At 39.6% G+C, this 22,033-nt stretch overlaps 2 protein-coding genes across 4 annotated transcripts in view; both read left to right on the forward strand.

Moving 5' to 3' along the window:
• The window catches only part of arid1ab (AT-rich interactive domain 1Ab), an 81,270-nt gene extending 70,629 nt beyond the window's left edge, over positions 1-10,641 (forward strand). For both annotated transcript variants that reach the window (XM_067426248.1, XM_067426249.1), the window contains 8 exons: positions 4,941-5,073; positions 5,194-5,366; positions 5,831-5,972; positions 6,172-6,282; positions 6,446-6,542; positions 6,636-7,470; positions 7,560-7,690; positions 7,783-10,641. In XM_067426248.1, coding sequence (XP_067282349.1) covers positions 4,941-5,073; positions 5,194-5,366; positions 5,831-5,972; positions 6,172-6,282; positions 6,446-6,542; positions 6,636-7,470; positions 7,560-7,690; positions 7,783-9,675 — 3,515 coding nt within the window. In that variant the 3' untranslated portion in view covers positions 9,676-10,641. The remainder of the gene's footprint in view (positions 1-4,940; positions 5,074-5,193; positions 5,367-5,830; positions 5,973-6,171; positions 6,283-6,445; positions 6,543-6,635; positions 7,471-7,559; positions 7,691-7,782) is intronic.
• Positions 10,642-20,904: 10,263 nt separating this feature from the next.
• The window catches only part of zdhhc18b (zinc finger DHHC-type palmitoyltransferase 18b), a 29,228-nt gene continuing 28,099 nt past the window's right edge, over positions 20,905-22,033 (forward strand). Inside the window, exon 1 of one of the 2 annotated variants that reach the window (XR_010899227.1) lies at positions 20,905-21,663. Coding sequence is in view for 1 of the 2 variants with exons in the window: in XM_067425518.1 (XP_067281619.1) it covers positions 21,422-21,663 (242 nt within the window). In the remaining variant the exon portion in view is untranslated. The remainder of the gene's footprint in view (positions 21,664-22,033) is intronic. The other variant, XM_067425518.1, reaches the window with a different exon arrangement.

Consider the following 22,033-nt stretch of genomic DNA (forward strand, 5'->3'; position numbering starts at 1 on the left):
CCGTGATGACCTTCGAGTTTCTGTGTGTGTATTTGTGATATAAAGATAGATTTTGTCAAATGAAATGGTAAAATGCTTATGAAGTGACTGGAGAGGATGTTCATGCGTTCGTGTCCTCATATATTGAGGCGGCAGAGGCTGAACAACACTGAAACCGCACGACTGCATCATTCATTCACACAGAGGCGCAGAGAAACATGCAGGATTCATATTCAATAAGTCTTTTTACGGCTTACTATTCACAGACACTAGTTTATATTGCGACTTGATTTAACTGTACTGACCTACGTTTTATTTATTCATCAAAAACAGACAAATTCTGTGACATTCTGCGTTATGCAGCAAATTCCGTCTGCAGTTTCCACATTGTGGAATTGAATTCTTATGAAAGTTATAAAAGTTATTTAGTCAAGAGTAGGCAGTGAATTTTTTTTTTTCTGTTTTGTTTTGTTTTTAGATTAACATTAAAACAGACAGCAGCGAAGCAGGAATATTATATTGTAATCTTGGATTATGCAGCAGACATTATACAGCACAATGCCTTCACACAGTTCATTAATAAACCATTTGTTTGTTATATTGGCCTTTTTCATGGTATAGCCGTTATGCCAATGGTTGTAAATTGTTTAAAGATCGGCTGATAGGTGGATCTCTAGTAAACAATATTTTTATATAATCAAGATATATAACAAGTATGTATGTAAATATGAATGAAGCAGTTTAATCCAAGTCTTTTGAAGAGACATGTTCCCTTTAATAGTAAGAACAGATTTTAATTTAGCCTTTTATTCACAAACATAAACATTGATCAACTTGATTACAATGATCTCATGTAAATGTTTGCTCAGTCAGCGTATTTGTGTTTTTAAAATGGGGTAATTTTGTTGCAGTAGCTTTCACAGCAGAAGAGAGCTTGAATTCAAACTTTAAATTGAATTTACAAAAAAGTAAACAGTCAGTAATAAAATACGAACAAATAAATAAATTAACAACGATTAAGCAAATACTTAGTTATACAAATATATATATATATAAAATGACTATTATAAAGTATACAAATATGTTTGACTATTATACATTATATTATACAAATATTTATTTTCATTTCATTAAAGTTTATCATATTTTTAAAATAGAAGTTATCATATTATGTACTATTAAAAACTGCATTAGGCTTACAATGACATGAACAAAACACAATTATTTGTATGACAATTAATCGTCAGCACAAAATTCATGATCGTGACAGGCCTTATTCATCATCCTGACCAAAGTACATCAAAATAGCTGAAAAATAAACAAATCTAAAAAATAAAAATAAATCTTTCGAGCGCCCTTGTAGTTTTCAGTGTAATGCAAATTATTATTAATATATATTTAAAAATCAAGGCATGTCTACATATATCGCAACGGTTGGTATGCAGCACATGAATACAAGCCAGAAGAATCTGTGTACCAGACAGCCACCCCTAGTGTCATTTTTTTTTTTCTTGCTGAGCAAAACTTTTTTCTATTGGGTGGACATTTTGGCCACCTAAGCAAAAACAATCTTTATACCAGACCTTTACAGCGTACAAAAACAAAAAATGCTTTCATCATGCATTTGTAATTTTTAACTTTAATTTGCCATTTCTATTTTATTTGACCGTGTAACATGATATTAAATCAATTTTTTTTAAAACAAACTGTTAAATCAGAAGTCACTAAATTAATCAAATTTACCTGAGTTTTTTTCTTTCTTTTTCTTTAGTTTTTTGTTTTTAATGCAGTGCTTTCCAATATTTTCTATATCAGGTTTTGATAATATAATATAAAGTTTAAATACTTAAATTCGGTATTATATTATATTTTATTATCAGTTTAAATGCTTCAATTTGTTTTAATAGATTATGTACACCCAAACTGAAGCATTGAAATGGATCTAATAGCTGTGTTTCATGCGGTGTTTACTGTGTTTCATGTTGCCTCTTGTATCTTGTGTAGCTATTTTGACCACAGACATGCCAGTATTCTAACTCCAACTGATTTGGCTCACTGCCACTCACACATGTTCACATCATTCTCTTTCTGTGAAACCTGTAAACCACATTCACTGGTTCTTGCTCTATGGCGACATTAACTCTATAGCGGTTGACCAGAGCACAGCAACTATTTCTCATTTAAACTACAATCGAATGGATTTCCCCATACATTTCGCATTTGTCCCCTGCATGGCATTTCACTCTTTCTGTACGACCGCGGGATCACGCGCACTGTAGAGTATTAAGCATAGCGTTTGTCTGTAACAATGACGGAGTGTTCAGCCAATTATATGAAACTGGTAAAAAGCCTGGGTGTTAAATGCGCTTAAGGAGACTGCTAGGTTATGCACTCCATTCTGTTTCACTCCATCCAGCTGTTTTTAAATCCAAGAACATGTCTCATGTGAAAAAAAGAAGAAGAGTAAGTTCAGTTGAGAGAGACTGAGATTACAAGAGGAATGGGGTGAGTTAAAGGGGATCCCCTGTGATGTAGAGCATGTCTGCTTGGCACCGTGTCAGGTGCTCCAGGCTGACTGTTTTTCCCCCCTGCTGCAGAGAGATTTTTCCTGGCCTTAGGATTCAGAGGCAAACCCTATGTGAGGTGGGGGTGTTGTATGAACGAAGGGGTTAGTGGTGTGTAAAGTCAAGCTGGCTTTTTCTTCATCTTTTTTTTTTCTTTCCCACCCTCCCCCCTCTTTATCTGTGTTTGAGGGATATCCTTGCCCAGAGGAGGGAGGCTGAGGTATTGTGCCGTGTGTGTTAAAGAGCATGTGTGAAGTGTGAGATACGGATACGTCTGACCTGGCAGTGACCCCAATGTGTGTACGAGTTAATGAATGGAAGCATGAGTCATCCAACAGGCGTGCCAGTAGTAATCGTCCTCTTGCTGGCCGCAAGATGAGCTGCAACATGTGGCGTACAAACATGCTGTTCATCCACACACATTTCTCACACACACACTCTTCGTCATTCCCTGTGCTCTGACATTTACACACATGCACATTGGCTCAAGTCTTCTTAAACATGGTAATCATGTTGGTTGGGATGAGCATGAGCACTCAAGGACTTGAGAGACGGTAAAGGTTTATAAGGAAGTTTAAAACTTTTCTCTATCAGACTATCAAACTCTCCACATGATCCCAAAAGCAAACAACAAATGGTGCTAATACTGAAAAATCAGGATCCTAACCTTGATCGCCATTAAATATTTTAGCCAGACAGTGATGAGTTTTTGAATCATTAAAATATATTTTTTTCTGGGATGTTGTTTGCCCAGAGACTAATAGTACATCTGGAGTTTTTCAAATTTTGCTTAAAGGAACTGTATGTAAGAAATGTATTTCAATTAATCATAAAATGGCCCTGATATGTCACTAGACATTAAGAAATCATGTTAATTTCAAATACTTATATCACTGACAACAGCAGTCCGGCCAGGATATTGTCATTTAAAAGTTGTTGATCTGTTGTGTTTTGGCCTGAAGCTCCACCCTCCACCTATCAACCAATCACAAAGTCAGTAGTGTTTCGGCATCCGGGTTGCCAGATCTGCTCTAGTTACTGCAGCTACAAACGTTCTGCTGGATCCTGCAGCCTATCTGGCATCCTAGAGTCAGGAGGAGGGGGAGAGGGGATACACCGCTCTACAGTAATTTGAAAGTGATTGCAGTACCAGTTTTGGGCACAATCTTACATACACTTCCTTTAAAGGGTTAGTTCACCCAGAAATTAAATTGATGTCATTAATGACTCTAATGTCGTTCCACACCTGTAAGACCTCCGTTCATCTTCGGAACACAGTTTAAGATATTTTATATTTAGTCAGAGAGCTTTTCGATTCCTTCATGAAAATGATTTTATTCCTTCAATAAAGTTGTAGAAAACTACGACCTTATTGAGCATTGTCTTCTCTTCCTCTTTTTTTCTATCCTCAAATAAAGATTCAAATGGTTATGAATCAGCGGATTGATTCATGATTCGGATCGCAAATGTCACGTGATTTCAGCAGTTTGGCACGCGATTCGAATCATGAATCAATCCGCTGATTCATAACCGTTTGAATCTTTATTTCAGGATTAAAAATAAACCATGAGGAGAAGACAATGCTCAATAAACTCAATACAGTTTTTGTTATTTTTGGACCAAAAGGCATTTTCAATGCTTCAAGAGATTCTAACTAACCAACTGACATAAATTTCATTTTTGGGTGGACTAACCCTTTAAATGTGTGCTCTAAAAAATTGTGCTCATTAACATGTTGAAATGGTATTCTCAATTAAAGAATTGAGACGTGGACCCGGAAACAGTGTTTGATTCATCACGTCAGCGGATAGCTACATGCAACCATACCAAAATTGGGCATCATTTATAATTTTCTGATTATCTGAATACCCAGGTGACCCGACTGACCACTTATCAGGCATAGTGCCTCATCTTTCTCAGCACATGACTAAGCCCTTAGCTGCGTTTTAAGTGTGTTGTTAGCTGCTGGTTGAGTGGTAGTAATGGAGACGCTGACATGCTGGGATATGGAGCTTCAAACCTTAGGATGCTACTCTGCGAGCACTTAGCTGGCAGAGCACCTCTCCCTGTGACATCGGTGTGGGAAAGTCCTCAAATGAGATTAAGTGCCATGAAAAGCAGCATGATTTCATGCTGGGGAAGGTTGCCAAATGAGCCGATCTCAGCACATTTCCTCGAAAGTGTGTCGCTTCATGCTGGCATGTTGTCTGTCCAAACTGACAGTGAAAGTGCAGCAGAAACAAGAAACGCAGCCCGTCAGAACATATTTGATGTTAAAATTACAGCCATGTGGACAGGGATTTTTGTTTTCTGGTTTGTTTACTATACACATGATATGACCACCTATACTTCCCATTGAATTTGCTGACTGATGCATCTGATATTCCCTCCCCCCAGCTGGATCAGGATCGTTACAGGGTCCTCAGACGCCTCAGTCGACCAGCAGTTCTATGGCCGAAGGTGGTGACCTGAAGCCCCCTACACCTGCATCAACACCACACAGTCAGATGCCACCCATGCCTGGTGCTAGGTACATGTCAATTACTGTGCCTCTCTGTATCAACTGTATTCATCAGTTTTGGGACAAGACATTCAGACTTGGGGCCACAGTCTCTCTCATTTGAGCTTATCGTCATTATGTCTTACACAGGAGCAGTGTGAATTTGCAGGACCCGTTTGCTGATGGTGGTGATCCAGCTTTTTCCCGACGTAACTCTGTAACCCCCAATTCAGGTTATCAGCCTGGTATGGGTGGACCAGACATGATGGGTCGCATGGGGCCTTATGAGCCAAATAAGGACCCCTTTGGTGGTATGAGAAAAGGTGACTCTTCTGGTCATATCTGTTTTGTGAATTTTTTTGTTTGTTCTTTGTGATATGGAGTTGGCTTTCGCCATTATCATGTAAGAGACATTAGTTATATTCTGGTCTAATTTTATATAATAACCTTTATAGTTGTGCTGCTACATTAAGCCAACTCTGTTACTGTTCATTTCAATTTGTATGTATTTTGCTACATTAGCATTTCAAACTTCCAAATGGTCTGCTCTCAAAAGTATGTCCTATGATTCTTATCCCAGTGTGACTGATTGTTAAAAGGCTTGACATAAACCATAAATATTATTTTAAACAGAAATGTACTTATTATACTTTTAAGTATAAATTGTGTTGTTGAATAATTTGTCATGTATTAAATAACACACAATGACAAAAATGGGTTGTAAATAATGTTTTGGTATACAAAATGGATGTTCAGTGCATCTCTCTTCTTGCGTTTTGTTTTTTAGCGGGTGAGCAGTTCATGAGCCCAAGTCAAGGCCCAAACAGTGGCATGGGTGAACAATATAACCGAGGCACCCCAGGACCTATGGGCAATATGCCGATGGGTCAAAGACAACAGTACCCATATGGTCCAGGATACGACAGAAGGTAAGAGCATTTATTTCAGTTTAACTTTATATTAAGTGAAGCAACTGATTTTATTACAGCAATGAATACATTATTACAGAAATCTGATGTTCATATTTTAAGTTATAGTAGTTTTGCAGTGTTTTTGACATTCCAACCCAACCGAAGAGTAGTCTTCATTTGCCATTTTTTCAAATACCATTTCTTTATTTCCTCACAGACCAGACTCAAGTATGGGCCCAGATGGTAATATGGGTCCACAACCTAACATGATGCCCTCTGGTGCAGATGCAGGGATGTACTCACCCAACCGGCCCCCACAACAGCAGAGGTTGACGTTTAATTAAACTACACAGATATTGTATAGAAAGCATAATTAGAAAATTTGCTTTAAATGTTTAAAATGTTTAAGCTTATTGCTATTGTTTGCTACTCACTATTGAACATCCATGCTTTTTAGGCCTTTCTAAAATTATGTATTTTTTGGTTTGCAGGCATGAGTCTTACAGTAATCAATACCCTGGCCAAGGTGCTCCCCCTTGTGGACCATACCCAAACCAACAGTCAGGAATGTACCCACAACAGCAACCGGTCAGTGCAACACAACCTTTTAAAACGTATTATATTGTTGGTACTTGTGTCATTGCTGAAGATCTAAAACAATAAAAACTTGCTCTTATACAGAATTACACACAGAAGAGACCGGTTGATGGTGTTTATGGTCCTCCTGCAAAGCGTCATGAAGGGGACATATACCCGTTTAGTGGTCAGCAGCAGGGACCCCAAGCCCCAGGTGGACCTCAGTCCCAACCAGATATGTATAACCAGTTTAACACTTATCCAGGCTCAGACAGACGCCCACCAGGCCCACAGAGCCAATTTCCTTTTGGTTTTGGGCGAGATCGAGGGCCTAACGCGGGTGGTCCAAACTCCCAGCCCTCAATGCAGCCACAGATGATGGGTAGTACCATGAGTGGCTCCATGCCTTCTGTCCCAGATGGACCCCAAGGTCCCATGTGGGCTGGGCGTAATGACATGAACTATCCAAACTATCATAATCGTCAGGGACCCCCTGGTGTCCCATCTCAAGGTCAAGGCTACCACAACATGAATCGTTCTGAAGACATGATGCCTTCAGATCAGCGCATGAATCACGAGGGATCTTGGCCTGGCCATGTTAACCAGCGTCAGCCCCCATACGGGCCTGGAGCCTCTGGGCCACCAATGTCCAGACCTCTTCAGCCCAACTATCAATCCTCCCAGAACCACATTCCACAAGTGTCCAGCCCTGCACCCATGCCAAGACCAATGGAGAATAGGACCTCACCCAGTAAGTCTCCATACATGCACTCGGGGATGAAAATTCAGAAGGCTGGACCTCCAGTTCCTGCATCACACATTGCCCAGCCGCCAGTGCAGCCCCCTCTGATTCGGAGAGACGTAGCATTCCCACCAGGTTCAATAGAGGCCTCGCAGCCCATTCTGAAACCGCGTCGGCGGCTTACCATGAAAGATATTGGTAAGAGGCTCACAGCATCGTTCCCATGAATACTTGTGTCTTGGTCCATTTGTAGAGAGTTCTGAAAGTTGGGTTTTGTTTTGTTTCAGGAACACCAGAGGCTTGGCGAGTCATGATGTCCCTCAAATCAGGCTTGTTAGCTGAGAGCACATGGGCTTTGGATACCATTAATATTCTTCTCTATGATGACAACAGCATTTCTAATTTTAATCTGAACCAGGTCAGTAAATTTTTATAGACTATATGATAAGGGATGGGTCAGGTTGGTCAACTAGTGTTACTTATCTTTAATTCATCTTTGTCCGATTGCAGCTTCCTGGCTTCCTCGAGCTTATTGTTGAGTATTTCCGAAGGTGCCTCATTGAGATCTTTGGCATCTTGAAAGAGTATGAGGTTGGAGACCCTGGGCAGCGTACCCTAATTGACCCAGATGCCATTGACCCTGATATGTCTGATGAGGAGGGGCCAGAGGCAGAGCAGATGGAAGAGGAGGATGAGGAGGATGATGAGGATGAGGATGATGTCGAAATCAACCCTGTCCAGACATCACAAGTCCAGGTCAAGCAGGAGAAAGAGGAGTCTATGCAGGTCCAAAATGACATAGAAGAGAGGGAAAGTGATGATACTTCATGCAAAGATCATCTCAGATCATCTACCCCATTGCAGGACATGAGTGCCTCCCAGGAGAGGCCAAAGCAGGCTAGTAAATTTGACAAGCTTCCCATCAAGATATTAAGGAAAAAAGACCCGTTTGTGATTGGCCGCACTAGTAAATTGGGTAGGCGGCAAGCCTTTGATAGTGGTCTTATCCATTGGAGTGTGGGTGGTGGTGACACCACAGAGCACATACAAACTCATTTTGAGAGCAAGATTGAACTCTTGAAGCATCAGAAACGGGTGCCGGTGAATGTTGAGCCACGCAAGAAGGCATCTCAAGAAGTGGAAACTGTTACGGATAATGCTCAAACAAATGAAGAGCAGCATCAAGTACAACATCAGCCATCCTCAAATCAACCATTGTCAGAGGGTAAAAGTACTACAACAGCAAGCACGTCGGCGAGTATAACGGCCACCTTTGATGACGTTCTATTGGCAAGGCGAGGCTCTGTGACCGAGGAAGCAGTCAGAGGCAACCGGGATAGTGACAAAGAGAAAAATACGTTTCTCTTTGGCATCGATCTTGCACAACAGAGTCGCAATATCAAAATCTTGGAAGACGAGCCACATAGCAAGGATGAGACCCCGCTCTGTACACTCTCAGATTGGCAGGATGCCCTTGCTCGCCGCTGTATCTGTGTTTCCAACATTGTTCGCAGCCTTTCCTTTATTCCTAGCAATGATCTGGAGATGTCAAAGCATCCAGGGCTTTTGCTGTTACTTGGTCGGCTTGTGCTGTTGCACCATCGGCATCCTGAACGCAAGCAGGCCCCGGTTACCTATGAAAAAGAAGAAGAGGAAGATGAAGGTGTCAGCTGTGAGCGAGACGAGTGGTGGTGGGACTGTCTTGAGGTTTTGCGGGAAAACTGCTTGGTCACATTAGCAAACATCTCCGGTCAGCTGGACCTCTCCATCTACCCAGAAAGTATTTGCTTACCACTGCTGGATGGCTTGCTCCACTGGGCTGTGTGCCCTTCGGCCGAAGCGATTGACCCCTTCCCCACGCTGGGGCTCAACGGGACACTGTCTCCCCAGAGACTTGTCCTCGAAACCCTTAGTAAGCTTAGCATCCAGGATAACAATGTTGACCTCATTCTGGCTACGCCACCTTTCAGCCGTTTGGAGAAGCTCTATGGCTCCCTTGTGCGCATGGTTGGTGAGCGCAAAGTGCCCGTCTGCCGGGAAATGGCGGTGGTGCTGCTAGCTAATCTGGCACAAGGCGACAGTGTTGCGGCCCGGGCTATTGCTGTGCAGAAAGGAAGTGTTGGAAACCTTCTTGGGTTCTTGGAGGACAGTCTTGCAGCCACCCAGTTCCAACAGAGTCAGGGCTCGTTACTGCACTTACAAGGTGCACACTTCGAGCCTACTAGTGTGGACATGATGCGGCGGGCGGCACGAGCCCTGTACGCCCTTGCCAAAGTCGAAGAGAACCACTCGGAGTTCACGCTGTACGAGTCACGGCTACTGGACATATCGGTGTCCCCACTTATGAACTCTTTGGTGTCCCATGTAATCTGTGACGTACTTTTTCTGATCGGCCAGTCATGACAGCCGTGGGGGTGATCATGTTTTTCCCCACTTGTTTTTTTTAATGTGTGTGTGTCTGTGTGAGTGGAGAAAATTTAACAGCGAAACTGACTGACTGTATGTTCATTTTTTTAATTTATGCAAAATCACCTCAGATTCCACTGTCCTATCCTGTCTACCCTTGCTTTGCTCTAAAGGAAGGATATACCATTAAGTCGCGATGGATTTAACATGTATGATAAGAATTAAACTAACAAGGAGGTGCCGATCGAGATCCTCACCTGCAAGAGTGTGCTGCCCTTTGGACTTTTTTTGTAAGGAAAAATAAAATTACAAAAAAGACACAAAAAAACAAAACTGTAACCAAAGTTGCTGTCAAGTTTACAGTGAGTTTGGGGAAAAATTGTGCCCATGTTCACCTTCCGGGTGAGAATGGGCATGGAGACGACCATAATCTGGTTCTTGGAGGCTAAATGGACTTGCAGACTCTGGTGTGTGGTATAAATTGCTGTATCTTTGATTAAATATATACTTAGCCCTAAAGGAACCAGGTCGTTGGCTGTGAACAGAAATGTAAATGGGAGGCCTGTGCAGTAGATTGTAGGACTTTTTTTCTGTACTGTACACCTTAAAACTGTAAACATACTGTAACAATACTGTTTCACACTGAGATAATGCTGGCTTGGCAGCAAAAAAACTGTAGTTTTTAAAAATGATTTTAGTTCATGTTGAGAGAGGAAAATATGGCTTTCCCCCCAAAGTAACGTGAACCTACAACACCCCGACCTCTTCTTTGTCCCTCGATTGTATGACTTGACCCTTAAAGAAATCACCTCTTAGGACTGGTCTTGAGCTCTAGATGCAGTCCAGGCTGCAGTGTATATAATGATGTTGTAAATTACACTTTGCTCTTTTTCTTTCTCTCTCATCTTATGGCGCTCTTCACCGTTTTTAATCTTTGAAGAATTAAAGGTTTCACTCAACAGATCTCTCATTGCGCATTGCCATGTGTTTATTTACCACCTTGCTCTCCTTACATCTCTGACTGTAGGGATGCAATCTTTTGCCCTTGCGATCCCATACACATAACATTTCAATTCCTTTTGTTAAAGCTGTAGAGGCATATATCAAACCAGACAAGTCCATTAACTCCAACCGATTTCATCATCATTCACCGGAACAAAGATACAATAAACACGTTTGTTTTCCCCTCTTTCCCAGCGGTTTCCTTAGTCGATTCCAGTGCTATGGATTCATATTTGTATTTCAGATGATGTAGCTAAAATCTTGTTGTAAATTCCTTTTCCCCACCTTTTGGCTTAATGAATATCATTTATTCCGTATGAAATCTTTATACTATATGTTCCACGTGTTAAGAATAAATGTACATTAAATCTTGGTAAAATGTTTGTGATTGATTTATTTATATCAATTCTGATCAGTTTTTCAGTTGGAGTTTGAATATATTTTTAATGTATACACATTAAGCTATATGGACTGCATTTGCTGCATTATTGATTAACAGATATTTTTCCTCTGAAAAAAAAAAGTGACAATTGTGGTGGAACCAAGTTATAATGGAAGTAAGCGGTAAATGCTCAAATGCCAGTGTTTGGCAAGTAGCCACAAGACTTAAATATTATACATGTTCAGTTGTTGATACAATCTTATAAACTGTATGTGCAAAGGTGCTGTCCAATAATTTTACATAAGCAAAATTATATATATGCATAGGTTACCCAAACGTTCAAAATCCTAACATGTATTGCATAGGTGACAGTGACACACAACTGAAGATCGCTCACCCAGAACAGCAGTGCTGTTTACACCCTCATATCTACATTTTTATTGTTCAGGTAAGTGCTTGAATACAAATATACCGTAAGTCTCTCATTCTGCTGGTAAACTTTTAAAGTAAATTTTCCCATTTACTCCCCATTGCAATTGCTTTACATAAGATTGCATTTTCAGTAGTAATCAGACTGATCCTCAATTGCTGTTGATGAGAGTGAATTATACACTTAAAAGCTTCTGATTTGGCATAAATGTAGTCTTTAGCTGTTGTGTATGGTGGAGGCCTGACTACAGAAGTGTTTCTGTACTGTTACAGTCTATGACTGTAAGGCAAATTGTATGAACTGCAAATTGCAAGTTTGTTCTCAAGATTGAAAGCTGCCTATATTCTTTCAAGAATATGGAATGCAGTTCAAGCAGTCGTTGAATAGCAGTTAGGCTTTGCACTTTTAATCAAATTGTGTGTAAAAATGCCTACACATCTGGCGATCAAACCAAACAATGAATCGGAGCTTTCAAAAACACGCAGCTGTAAATTTCCTCCTGCTCAGGTAAAATGTTTCGTACCGCAAATTTGCAATCCCGAATGTAGCCCTGCCTTTATCGGTAACGAGTACTTTTAGCACTTCTCTCAGTATACCATACAAAATGCCCTATGGTAGATGCATAAATCAACTCGTTTTTATTTCGTTTCAGAAGTTGTATTTTAATTTATACGTGGTTTATTGACCATGCTAGCAATGAACGTTAGGCACGTGCTACTCCGAAATGTATAGAGCCCAATGTTAATCTCACAGCCCCATCTAGTGGTTACGTGCAGCGCTATAAAACCCTTTTCTTCTTTTTTTTTATTTTTTAAAACCAATACTTCAGAGTTCAGAGATTTAAACGGCAGGGCAGGGATGAGCGCAGTACATTGTCTGTAATAATCGTATCGAGCTATTTACAGATCAGATCATCCTTTATCGGCAGAAAAGAGAAGCAATTTTCCATTAATGGATCGCTGCACTTCGCAAAAACAATTGAAATCCGGGCAGCGAAATGTGCATTTGCAGTTACCGTTTTGCGTCAGATATGTTGGATTGTGAAATTATACCCAATAGCTCTTTAACAAGTTGGGCTGAGCGATATGACAATATATATCAAATCATATACGTGATTATCTGGATTTATTTCCCCGCGGCGTCAAAATCATAATTGGACAATGGTTATGTCGTAAGGAAAAATTAGAAAATCGTTTGTTGTACTCCTGTTTTCCAGATCCAGCTTTCGTATAATTCCGGCTGAGGTGCCAGGTCCCAGAAATATTTCTAGCCCAATGAGAACTCTAAACCCGCCCAAATGGAATGAAAACTAGCCCAATTTTCCAGTGTCCAATCAAATGAGACAACCACTGGATTCCCACAGGGCCTACAAATAAACTATATATATATATATATATATATATATATATATATATATATATATATATATATATATATATATATATATATATATATATAAGTTTGGAAAATTTTGGTTTTGAAAACTGATTGTTTTTAAAGAAGTCTCTTCTGCTCACCAAGCCTGCATTTATTTGATCAAAAATACAGCTAAACAGTATTATTGTGAAATATTTTCACAAATTAAAATAACTTTTCTATTTTAATATATTTTAAAATGCAATTTATTTATGTGATTCAAAGCTGAACTTTCAGCTGAATTACTCCAGTCTTCAGTGTCACATGATCCTTCAAAAATCATTGTAATATTATGATTTGCTCCTCAAGAATCATTTATGATTATTATCAATGTTGAAAACTGTTTTTCAGGATTATTTAATTAAAAGATAGTTCAAAAGAACAACATTTATCTGAAATATAAAGCTTTTGCAACTTTATAAATGTCTATACCGTCACTAAATTAATTTTTAAGGCATCCTTGCTGAATAAATGTATTCCTTTCTTTGTTTACCCACCCCCTACCCCCAGTAGTACAATGTTACAAAAGCTTTCTTTTTCAGATATATACTGTTTGTTTGTTTTTTACTTTCTATTAAATTATCCTAAACGTGTTTTCAACATTGATAATAATCATATATGTTTGTTGAGGAGAACATAATCAAATTATAATGATTTCTGAAGGATCATGTGACACTGAAGACTGGAGTAATGATGCTGAAAACACAGCTTTAAATCACAGGATAAATTACACTTTACTATATTCAAATAGAAAACATTTGCTTACATTTTAATAATATTTCATAATATTACAGTCAACATTACTTTTTTATTTTTAATAAAATAAATGCAGCTTTAAATCACAGGATAAATTACACTTTACTATATTCAAATAGAAAACATTAACTTACATTTTAATAATATTTCATAATATTACAGTCTGAGTCAACATTACTTTTTTATTTTTAATAAAATAAATGCAGCTTTAAATCACAGGATAAATTACACTTTACTATATTCAAATAGAAAACATTTACTTACATTTTAATAATATTTCATATTACAGTCAATATTACTTTTTTATTTTTAATAAAATAAATGCAGCTTTGGTTAAGATACTTATTTCAAAAACAATCAAAATAGTCGTTTCCAAAATTGTGTGTGTGTGTGTACAGGTTACAATCTCAGGGCTGTCTTCTTTTGGACATATGCTCTCTTCCCCACCCTTCTCGTGTGGTGCTGGATAGATTTCAGCAGTAAAGAGAGAAAGCATTCGTGGTGATGGTTTTTCTCCATTTACCTGATATTTTATAGTGCTGCTTGTTCATCCACGGACAACCGAACCGATGCTTAACCACCAAAGGCATAACCATAGACCGTAAAAAAATAACTCATGTGACGTGATGATGCTTGATTTGTGAAATGCTCAAGTGACGTGTCTCCTCACGCGCAGCGATTGTTGCCAAGTTAATTCGTTCCCGGGGATCAAAACCCACTAATAAACCGTTCCATTTTATTTTTTCTTTGACTCTTTTATATTTTTCCGCGGCCGCGGTGCTTTATAATTGTAGCCCAAAAAAAGCAACCCGCGGCTCCGTAATTTTTTCCCGCAACTCCTTTTTTAAAATAGCCCAATTGTGCGGGAAAACTGCGGCCCTGGCAACTATGACTGAGGGGGCGTGTTCCGGCGCGAAAGTGACGTCAATTGCTCACCCTCCCTTATTCCTCTTCCCAGCCTGTCAGTCGTTGTGATTATGTGGATGAGGGTTTATTTTTCTTTCTTTCATCGGTTTCTTTTTTTTCTTCTTTTTTTTTTTTAAACGGACATGCCACCTAGGATATGATTTCCAAGTCTTGGAATCAGACGGATGCCAGCGTGACAAAATGTGTCTGGTTTGAATGCCATAGACTGAACTTTCTAACCAGTCAAGCGAAATCAATTTTCTCTCATAACTGTAGGCTATTTCTGACTCATCATTATTAGCTCTATATCTATCTATCTATCTATCTATCTATCTATCTATCTATCTATCTATCTATCTATCTATCTATCTATCTATCTATCTATCTATCTATCTATCTATCTATCTATCTATCTGTCTGTCTGTCTGTCTGTCTGTCTGTCTGTCTGTCTGTCTGTCTGTCTGTCTGTCTGTCTGTCTGTCTGTCTGTAGAGAGAGAGAGAGAGAGAGAGAGAGAGAGAGAGAGAGAGAGAGAGAGAGAGAGAGAGAGAGAGAGAGAGAGAGAGAGAGAGAGAGAGAGAGAGAGAGAGATAATAATAATAATGATGACACAGATATATACACACTCACCTAAAGGATTATTAGGAACACCTGTTCAATTTCTCATTAATGCAATTTTCTAATCAACCAATCACATGGCAGTTGCTTCAATGCATTTAGGGGTGTAGTCCTGGTCAAGACAATCTCCTGAACTCCAAACTAAATGTCAGAATGGGAAAGAAAGGTGATTTAAGCAATTTTGAGCGTGGCATGGTTGTTGGTGCCAGACGGGCTGGTCTAAGTTTTTCACGATCTGCTCGGTCACTGGGATTTTCACGCACAACCATTTCTAGGGTTTACAAAGAATGGTGTAAAAAGAGAAAAACAGTATGCGGCAGTCCTGTGGGCAAAAATGCCTTGTGGATGCTAGAGGTCAGAGGAGAATGGGCCGACTGATTCAAGCTGATAGAAGAGGTATGCCGTTACAACCGGGGTATGCAGCAAAGCATTTGTGAAGCCACAACACCCACAACCCTGAGGCGGATGGGCTACAACAGCAGAAGACCCAACCGGGTACCACTCATCTCCACTACAAATAGGAAAAAGAGGCTACAATTTGCACAAGCTCACCAAAATTGGACAGATGAAGACTGGAAAAATGTTGCCTGTTCTGATGAGTTTCGATTTCTTTTGAGAAATTTAGATGGTAGAGTCAGAATTTGGCCTAAACAGAATGAGAACATGCATCCGTCATGCCTTGTTACCAATGTGCAGGCTGCTGGTGGTGTAATGGTGTGGGGGATGTTTTCTTGGCACACTTTAGTCCCCTTAGTGCCAATTGGGCATAATTTAAATGCCACAGCCTACCTGAGCATTGTTTCTGACCATGTCCATCCCTTTATTACCACCATGTACCATCCAACCAATGCACCGTGTCATAAAGTTTGAATAATTTCAAATGGGTTTCTTGCATGGGTGTCGCAACCATTGTGTGTTTTATCGTTTTTTTTTAATCGTTTTATCGTTTCTAATTCAGCACGTCTACTTACCTTGACTACCCCTTAACCGAGAAACTTATTAAGAAACTTATTATTAAACACATGTTAAACGCTTTATTTCCCCTTTTCTAATATTTTCTCTTTTTTATTGAAAATAAATACCTTTCCGATCTGATATGTGATGGGGAAAGGGAGTAGAGCGAGTGTGGCAAAAAGCGGATTCGAACCTATATGCTCGATTTGCGTCAACTTGATGCCATGCGTCTTACCCCTACTCTATAGCCACAGTAAATTGGGTGATTTCTGTAATTTTGTCTGGCCCAATCAATCGTTTAGTAAACAGCACTTTTTCTGTCTGGACACGGAGCATAAAAAACATGCAACTTGTTCATTATCATTTTCTGTGAAACTGTTGATTTCTATGGCAGTTAAATGAATATAGCCTTTTTATTAGACTATTGGTATTGACTGGTTTGAGGTCTTTTTTGGTATAGGAAAGGGATATGGCCTCAAACGCACCATAATGCAGGAAATCACATCTATGAAATCATATTTTTTCCTGCCCCTATCATATTTTGCCTTAGCCACTACTGACCCACCCACTTTTTATTTGCTTCTGACGCCCACGGTTTCTTGAACATGACAAAGAGTTCACTGTACTGAAATGGCCCCCAAAGTCACCAGATCTCAACCCAATAGAGCATCTTTGGGATGTGGTGGAACAGGAGCTTCGTGCATCCCACAAATCTCCATCAACTGCAAGATGCTATCCTATGAATATGGGCCAACATTTCTAAAGAATGCTTACAGCACCTTGTTGAATCAATGCCACACAGAATTAAGGCAATTCTGAAGGTCTTGGATTTATTATTTGATTGGATTATTATGAGCCTGGTTCACAAATCAAATCACAGAGGGTGATTCTAAAATTACTGTGGGTGCTCTGGTAAACTGATGTGTCAAAAGTAACATCCACATGGATGGCAGGACCCAAGGTTTCCCAGAAGAACATTGCCCAAAGCATCACACTGCCTCCGCCTGCTTGTCTTCTTCCCATAGTGCATCCTGGTGCCATGTGTCCCTCAGGTAAGCACCTGGCCATCCACATCATGTAAAAGAAAATGTGATTCATCAGCCCCGATTACCTCATTCCATTGCTCTTTGGTCCAGTTCTGATGCTTGCGTGCCTTGTTGATGCTCTCGGTGGTAGACAGGGGTTTGCATGGGCACCCTGACTAGCAGCGTCTATGCAGCCCCATACAAACTGTAATGCACTGTGTATTCTGACACATTTTTATCAGAACCAGAATTAACTTTTTGAGCAATTGGAACTATACCGTAGCTTGTCTGTTTGATCGGACCACACAGGCAAGCCTTCGTTCCCCACGTGCATCAATGAGCCTTGGCCAACCATGATCCTGTCGCCGGTTCACCACTGTTCCTTCTTTGGACCACTTTTGATAGATACTGACCTCTGCAGACCGGGAACACTCCACAAGACCTGCAGTTTTGGAGATGCTCTGACACAGTCATCTGACCATCACAATTTGTCCTTTGTCAAACTCGCTCAAATGTTCACTTGCTGCCTAATATGTCCCACCCACTAACAGGTGCTGTGATGAAGAGATAATCAGTGCCATAATGTTATGCCTGAGCAGTGTATTGATGTCTTATAAAGTAAAACAATAAGTTAGAGCAAGAAACTAAACATTATTTACAATATTACCTGTAATCCTTAACATAAAGAAACAGCATGTTTTTAGTCTGTAATGTTTTAGTCACAAGCAGATTCACAGCAGGGCAGACCTGGGATGGTTGTAACAATTTTTACATTTCTGTCTTAGTTCTTTTAAGCCAGTGCATTCAAAATGCGAATAAAAATTTACAAGTTCCAGCTATTAAATGACAAAGCTGTCATCTTTGCAGCACAAACAGAACATCTGTCATTTTGATTCTAACACAAGGAGTGAAATGTTACAAATCATAGTTGGATAGTTGTAACAGACCCTGGGGTGAGATGTTATTATATCCATCGAGGTGATGTGTAACATTATGAAATGAGGATTATGACCAAAAAAAAAAAAGTTTTGAAAGTTTTCCTTAACATCATTGATGTGTGCATGTGTGTAACAAAAAATAATAAAATTAGCAAACGCTCATGTCCCTCAATTTGTCTTTCTCTTCGCAAGATATAGGCCAGGGGTGTCCAGTCCTGCTCCTGGAGGGCCACCACTCTGCAATGTTCAGCTACAACCCCAACTATACAGCTGAACCAGCGAATCAAGGTTTACTAGACATACTAGACACTTCTAAGCAGGTGTGTTGGGGAAAATTGGAGCTAAACTGCAGGACAGTGACCCTCCTCCAGGACCGAGTTTAGACACCCCTGACCTACCGCATACCGAAAAAAATAAAAATGTCACTGGAATAAATACAACTAAAACTGTACTTGGGGTACACTGTAACATGCTTAATTTATGTTACAACTAACCCTGAGTCTTGTAGCCATGACATAGCTCACCTTAAAGCTACAACAACCAACAACTTGTCACTAACAACTTGCATGAAAAAATATATACACACACACACACACAATAACCATATTTTAACTTTGATGAGTTTAACTGGGAATTGCCATAACAAAAAAAAGTAAAAAAAACAAACAAAGGGTCTTGCATCAAAATTAGTTTTTCTAATCTAAAATTTGATCTGTCTACAGGGCTCAATGGTTCTCATATGAGGAATAATGTCTAAACAGAGAAAACGGAAGTTTGGACAAACGTAAGTGTCACAATTAACTCTTGTTACAACCATCCCCGGTCTCACCCTACATTTCTATCTTTTTTGTCATCTTCATCATTCTTAGTTCTGCTTGGATGTTCTTGGAATATGTGACAAATGTCACCATTAAATGACTTTACTTGCGTTATCTGAATCACCAAGGACCACGGTTTCAGTTAAAAAGCCTTACTGTTCTACTTAAGAAAAAACAACTCACCTACATCTTGGATGGCCTGAGGGTGAGTAAATAAACAGCAATTGTTCATTTTTGGCTGAACTATTCCTTTAAAGAAATAGTTCACCCAAAAATGAAAATTTGATGTTTATCTGCTTATCCCCAGGGCATTCAAGATGTAGGTGAGTTTTTATTTCTACAGTAGAAGACAACACAAATTATAACTTGAATTAGACCCCATTGACATGCATTATACGAGCAACGGTTGGAGTTAAAAAAAAGATGTAATTTGTGTTAAATTTGGGGGTAAGCAGATAACAAAAAAATGTTCATTTTTGGGTGAACTATCCCTTTAATACAGAACCAAATAATCATTGGACATTTTCTTCCATAGATTTAATAAAATGATGCACCATTGTCTCTGCCACCACTGCTCCTCAGACCTCGCTGACATGAAATGTGTTGCTTATAAGATGGCTTTATGATGTAAATAAAATGGGTCATAACATACTGTACTTTTTAATTAGTTTATTTTCATTCATGTCCAGGCTCCGGATGATGAGGACTTGTACCCAGCCTAGAAAGCGAAGATGTGGCACAGCATCCCCCATCTTCCCAACTCCATCCATCCTCCGAATCATCTTGGAGGGGAATCTTGTGACGAACAACTTAGTGAACCTCCCTCATGCTGTGTCTTGATTTTGGGTTGACTTCTACCTTGCATCTTGATTATCTCAAGTGCATGACCAACATATAGATATATATATATATTTATATATACCACATATAGATTTTACACAAAAAAAAAACATGCGTTAAGTTTAAAGCAATAGTTTACCCCAAAATTAAAATTTGCAGAATGGATTTTGGAAAAATTAATTTAAATAAATAGTGAACTCTTAGTAAATCTTTTGTATGTAGTTTTGTAGGCTACTTGTTTACTGTGCAAAGATAACATGATTTAATTAAACTCAAATGTAATCAATTAACTTCTATATTAAAATAGCAGTTTTGTCTAATCAGTTTACTTTAATGCAATTTAACAATAATTTATTACATTTATATAGTGCTTTTCGAAGCAATCAACCACCACTAATGTGCAGCATCCACCTGGATGATGCGACGGCAGCCATATTACACCAGAACGCTCACCACACACCAGCTGATTGGTGGAGAGGAGACCGAGTGATTAGGCCAATCAGGATAAGATTAGGAGGCCATGATGGACAGGGTGCCGGGGGTTACACCCCTACTCTTTTATCCCTCAAAGGACATATAGGATTTGTAATGACCACTGAAAGTCATGACCTCGGTTTAACGTCTCATCTGAAGGAAAAGTTAATTTTTTTAGTTATCTAAACTGGTAAATTTTCAATATTGTGATTTAATATTTTAGTTGAAAGAACTAACATTTTCCAGTGTAATCAACTTGATAAATCTTGTTTGTTCAACAAGACAACATTGACTTGACCTTTTTTTGGGACAACAAATTTCCAGTATTTTTGTGTGTTTGTTCAATGAACTTACATGTATTGAGTTTTTTCTTTTCTATTGTATTCTTTATGTTTTTCTTTGCATGTGTATAATGCTGTGTATCGTTTTTTAAGCATTTAAGCAGACATTTCTCTATTTTTATTAATGAGGGAAAAAAAAGAAAATAAATTAGGCAAATATATTTTTGTAGAACTCAGTTACCTATTCAATCAAGAATATGAAATACAAGTCAACATTAAGATAGATAGATAGATAGATAGATAGATAGATAGATAGATAGATAGATAGATAGATAGATAGAGCGCCACTTCAGTATCAGATAGCTATTGAATGACATTGAAGTGGGCACTGCACTGCACACAACCAACGTGTTCTTGCAGAATTACACGCCAAACACCATCAATGTTTAATAACGAAGAGCTTTGTTCAAAAGATTATGCCGTAAGCACACGCAGCCTCTGCTGTTTGAAGAGCTCGAGGACTGGAGCGTCACATCCTGTGTGTCATCCACATCATCTGTGCGGCAAATCATCTTTTATAGTGCTCTTAATGTAAATACCTAGCCTCATTCGGCATCCGTCATTGACCGGAGAATGAAAGCGGAGTCAAAACAAACGACCGAAGCCGCGCTGGTTTATAATCGAGCCATGTAGCGAGGACGCGTTTGTGACGTCGCCGCTGCATATCGCGTTACGTCATATGCTGGTAAATCCGTCGCGTTTCGTTCTGTTTGCCAATAAAGCGGGACGCGGTCGGCGTGTGTGCGTGCAGTTTGTGTAATGCCACTATTAAGCGACATCTATCCGCTCGTATCGCGCTGCAGCTGATGTTTGATGGACACTGAGCGTGATTTCACCGCCGTAAATGATGAAAACCCGTGAATATCAGCAAATAGATCCTCAGGCACTCGCGACACCGACCCCGACGCCTCCACCGCGACCTCTGCCCGAGCACAAGCCCAAACGAGCCCGGAGAAAATGGGAGGTGTTTCCTGGGAAGAACCGCTTCTACTGTGACGGTCGCATCATCGTGGCGCGTCAGAGCGGCGTGCTGCCGCTCACACTGGGACTCATCCTGCTCACCAGCGGACTCTTCTTCGTATTCGAGTGAGTCTCATGCCTTTGGCTGGTACACCGCGTGGTCTGTCTTAGCTGGTTGTGGCTAGAACATCTAAGCAAGTAGTGTTGTTGTGCTGTCTGAAAGCACGAGGGACACAATAATATGTAGGCCGAGAGAAGATCGGGATAAGATGTCACACCACAGCGCGGTCAGGGTTTGGAGAAAAGAGTCCGATTACATCAATGTCTATTTTTAGTCCAACAGTGCTTTTGTTTGTTGGTCTCAAACACCTGCTTCAAAAATACAAGTCAGTCAGTGCTAGCATAAAAAAAGGAATGATTTCTTTAAAAATATTAAAGTGCTGTTTTCATTGATAATAATAATAATAATTGGTCTGCATATTAGAATGATTATTCA

This window comes from Pseudorasbora parva, chromosome 19, assembly GCF_024679245.1.
Source record: "Pseudorasbora parva isolate DD20220531a chromosome 19, ASM2467924v1, whole genome shotgun sequence".
Classification (NCBI taxonomy): Eukaryota; Metazoa; Chordata; class Actinopteri; order Cypriniformes; family Gobionidae; genus Pseudorasbora; species Pseudorasbora parva.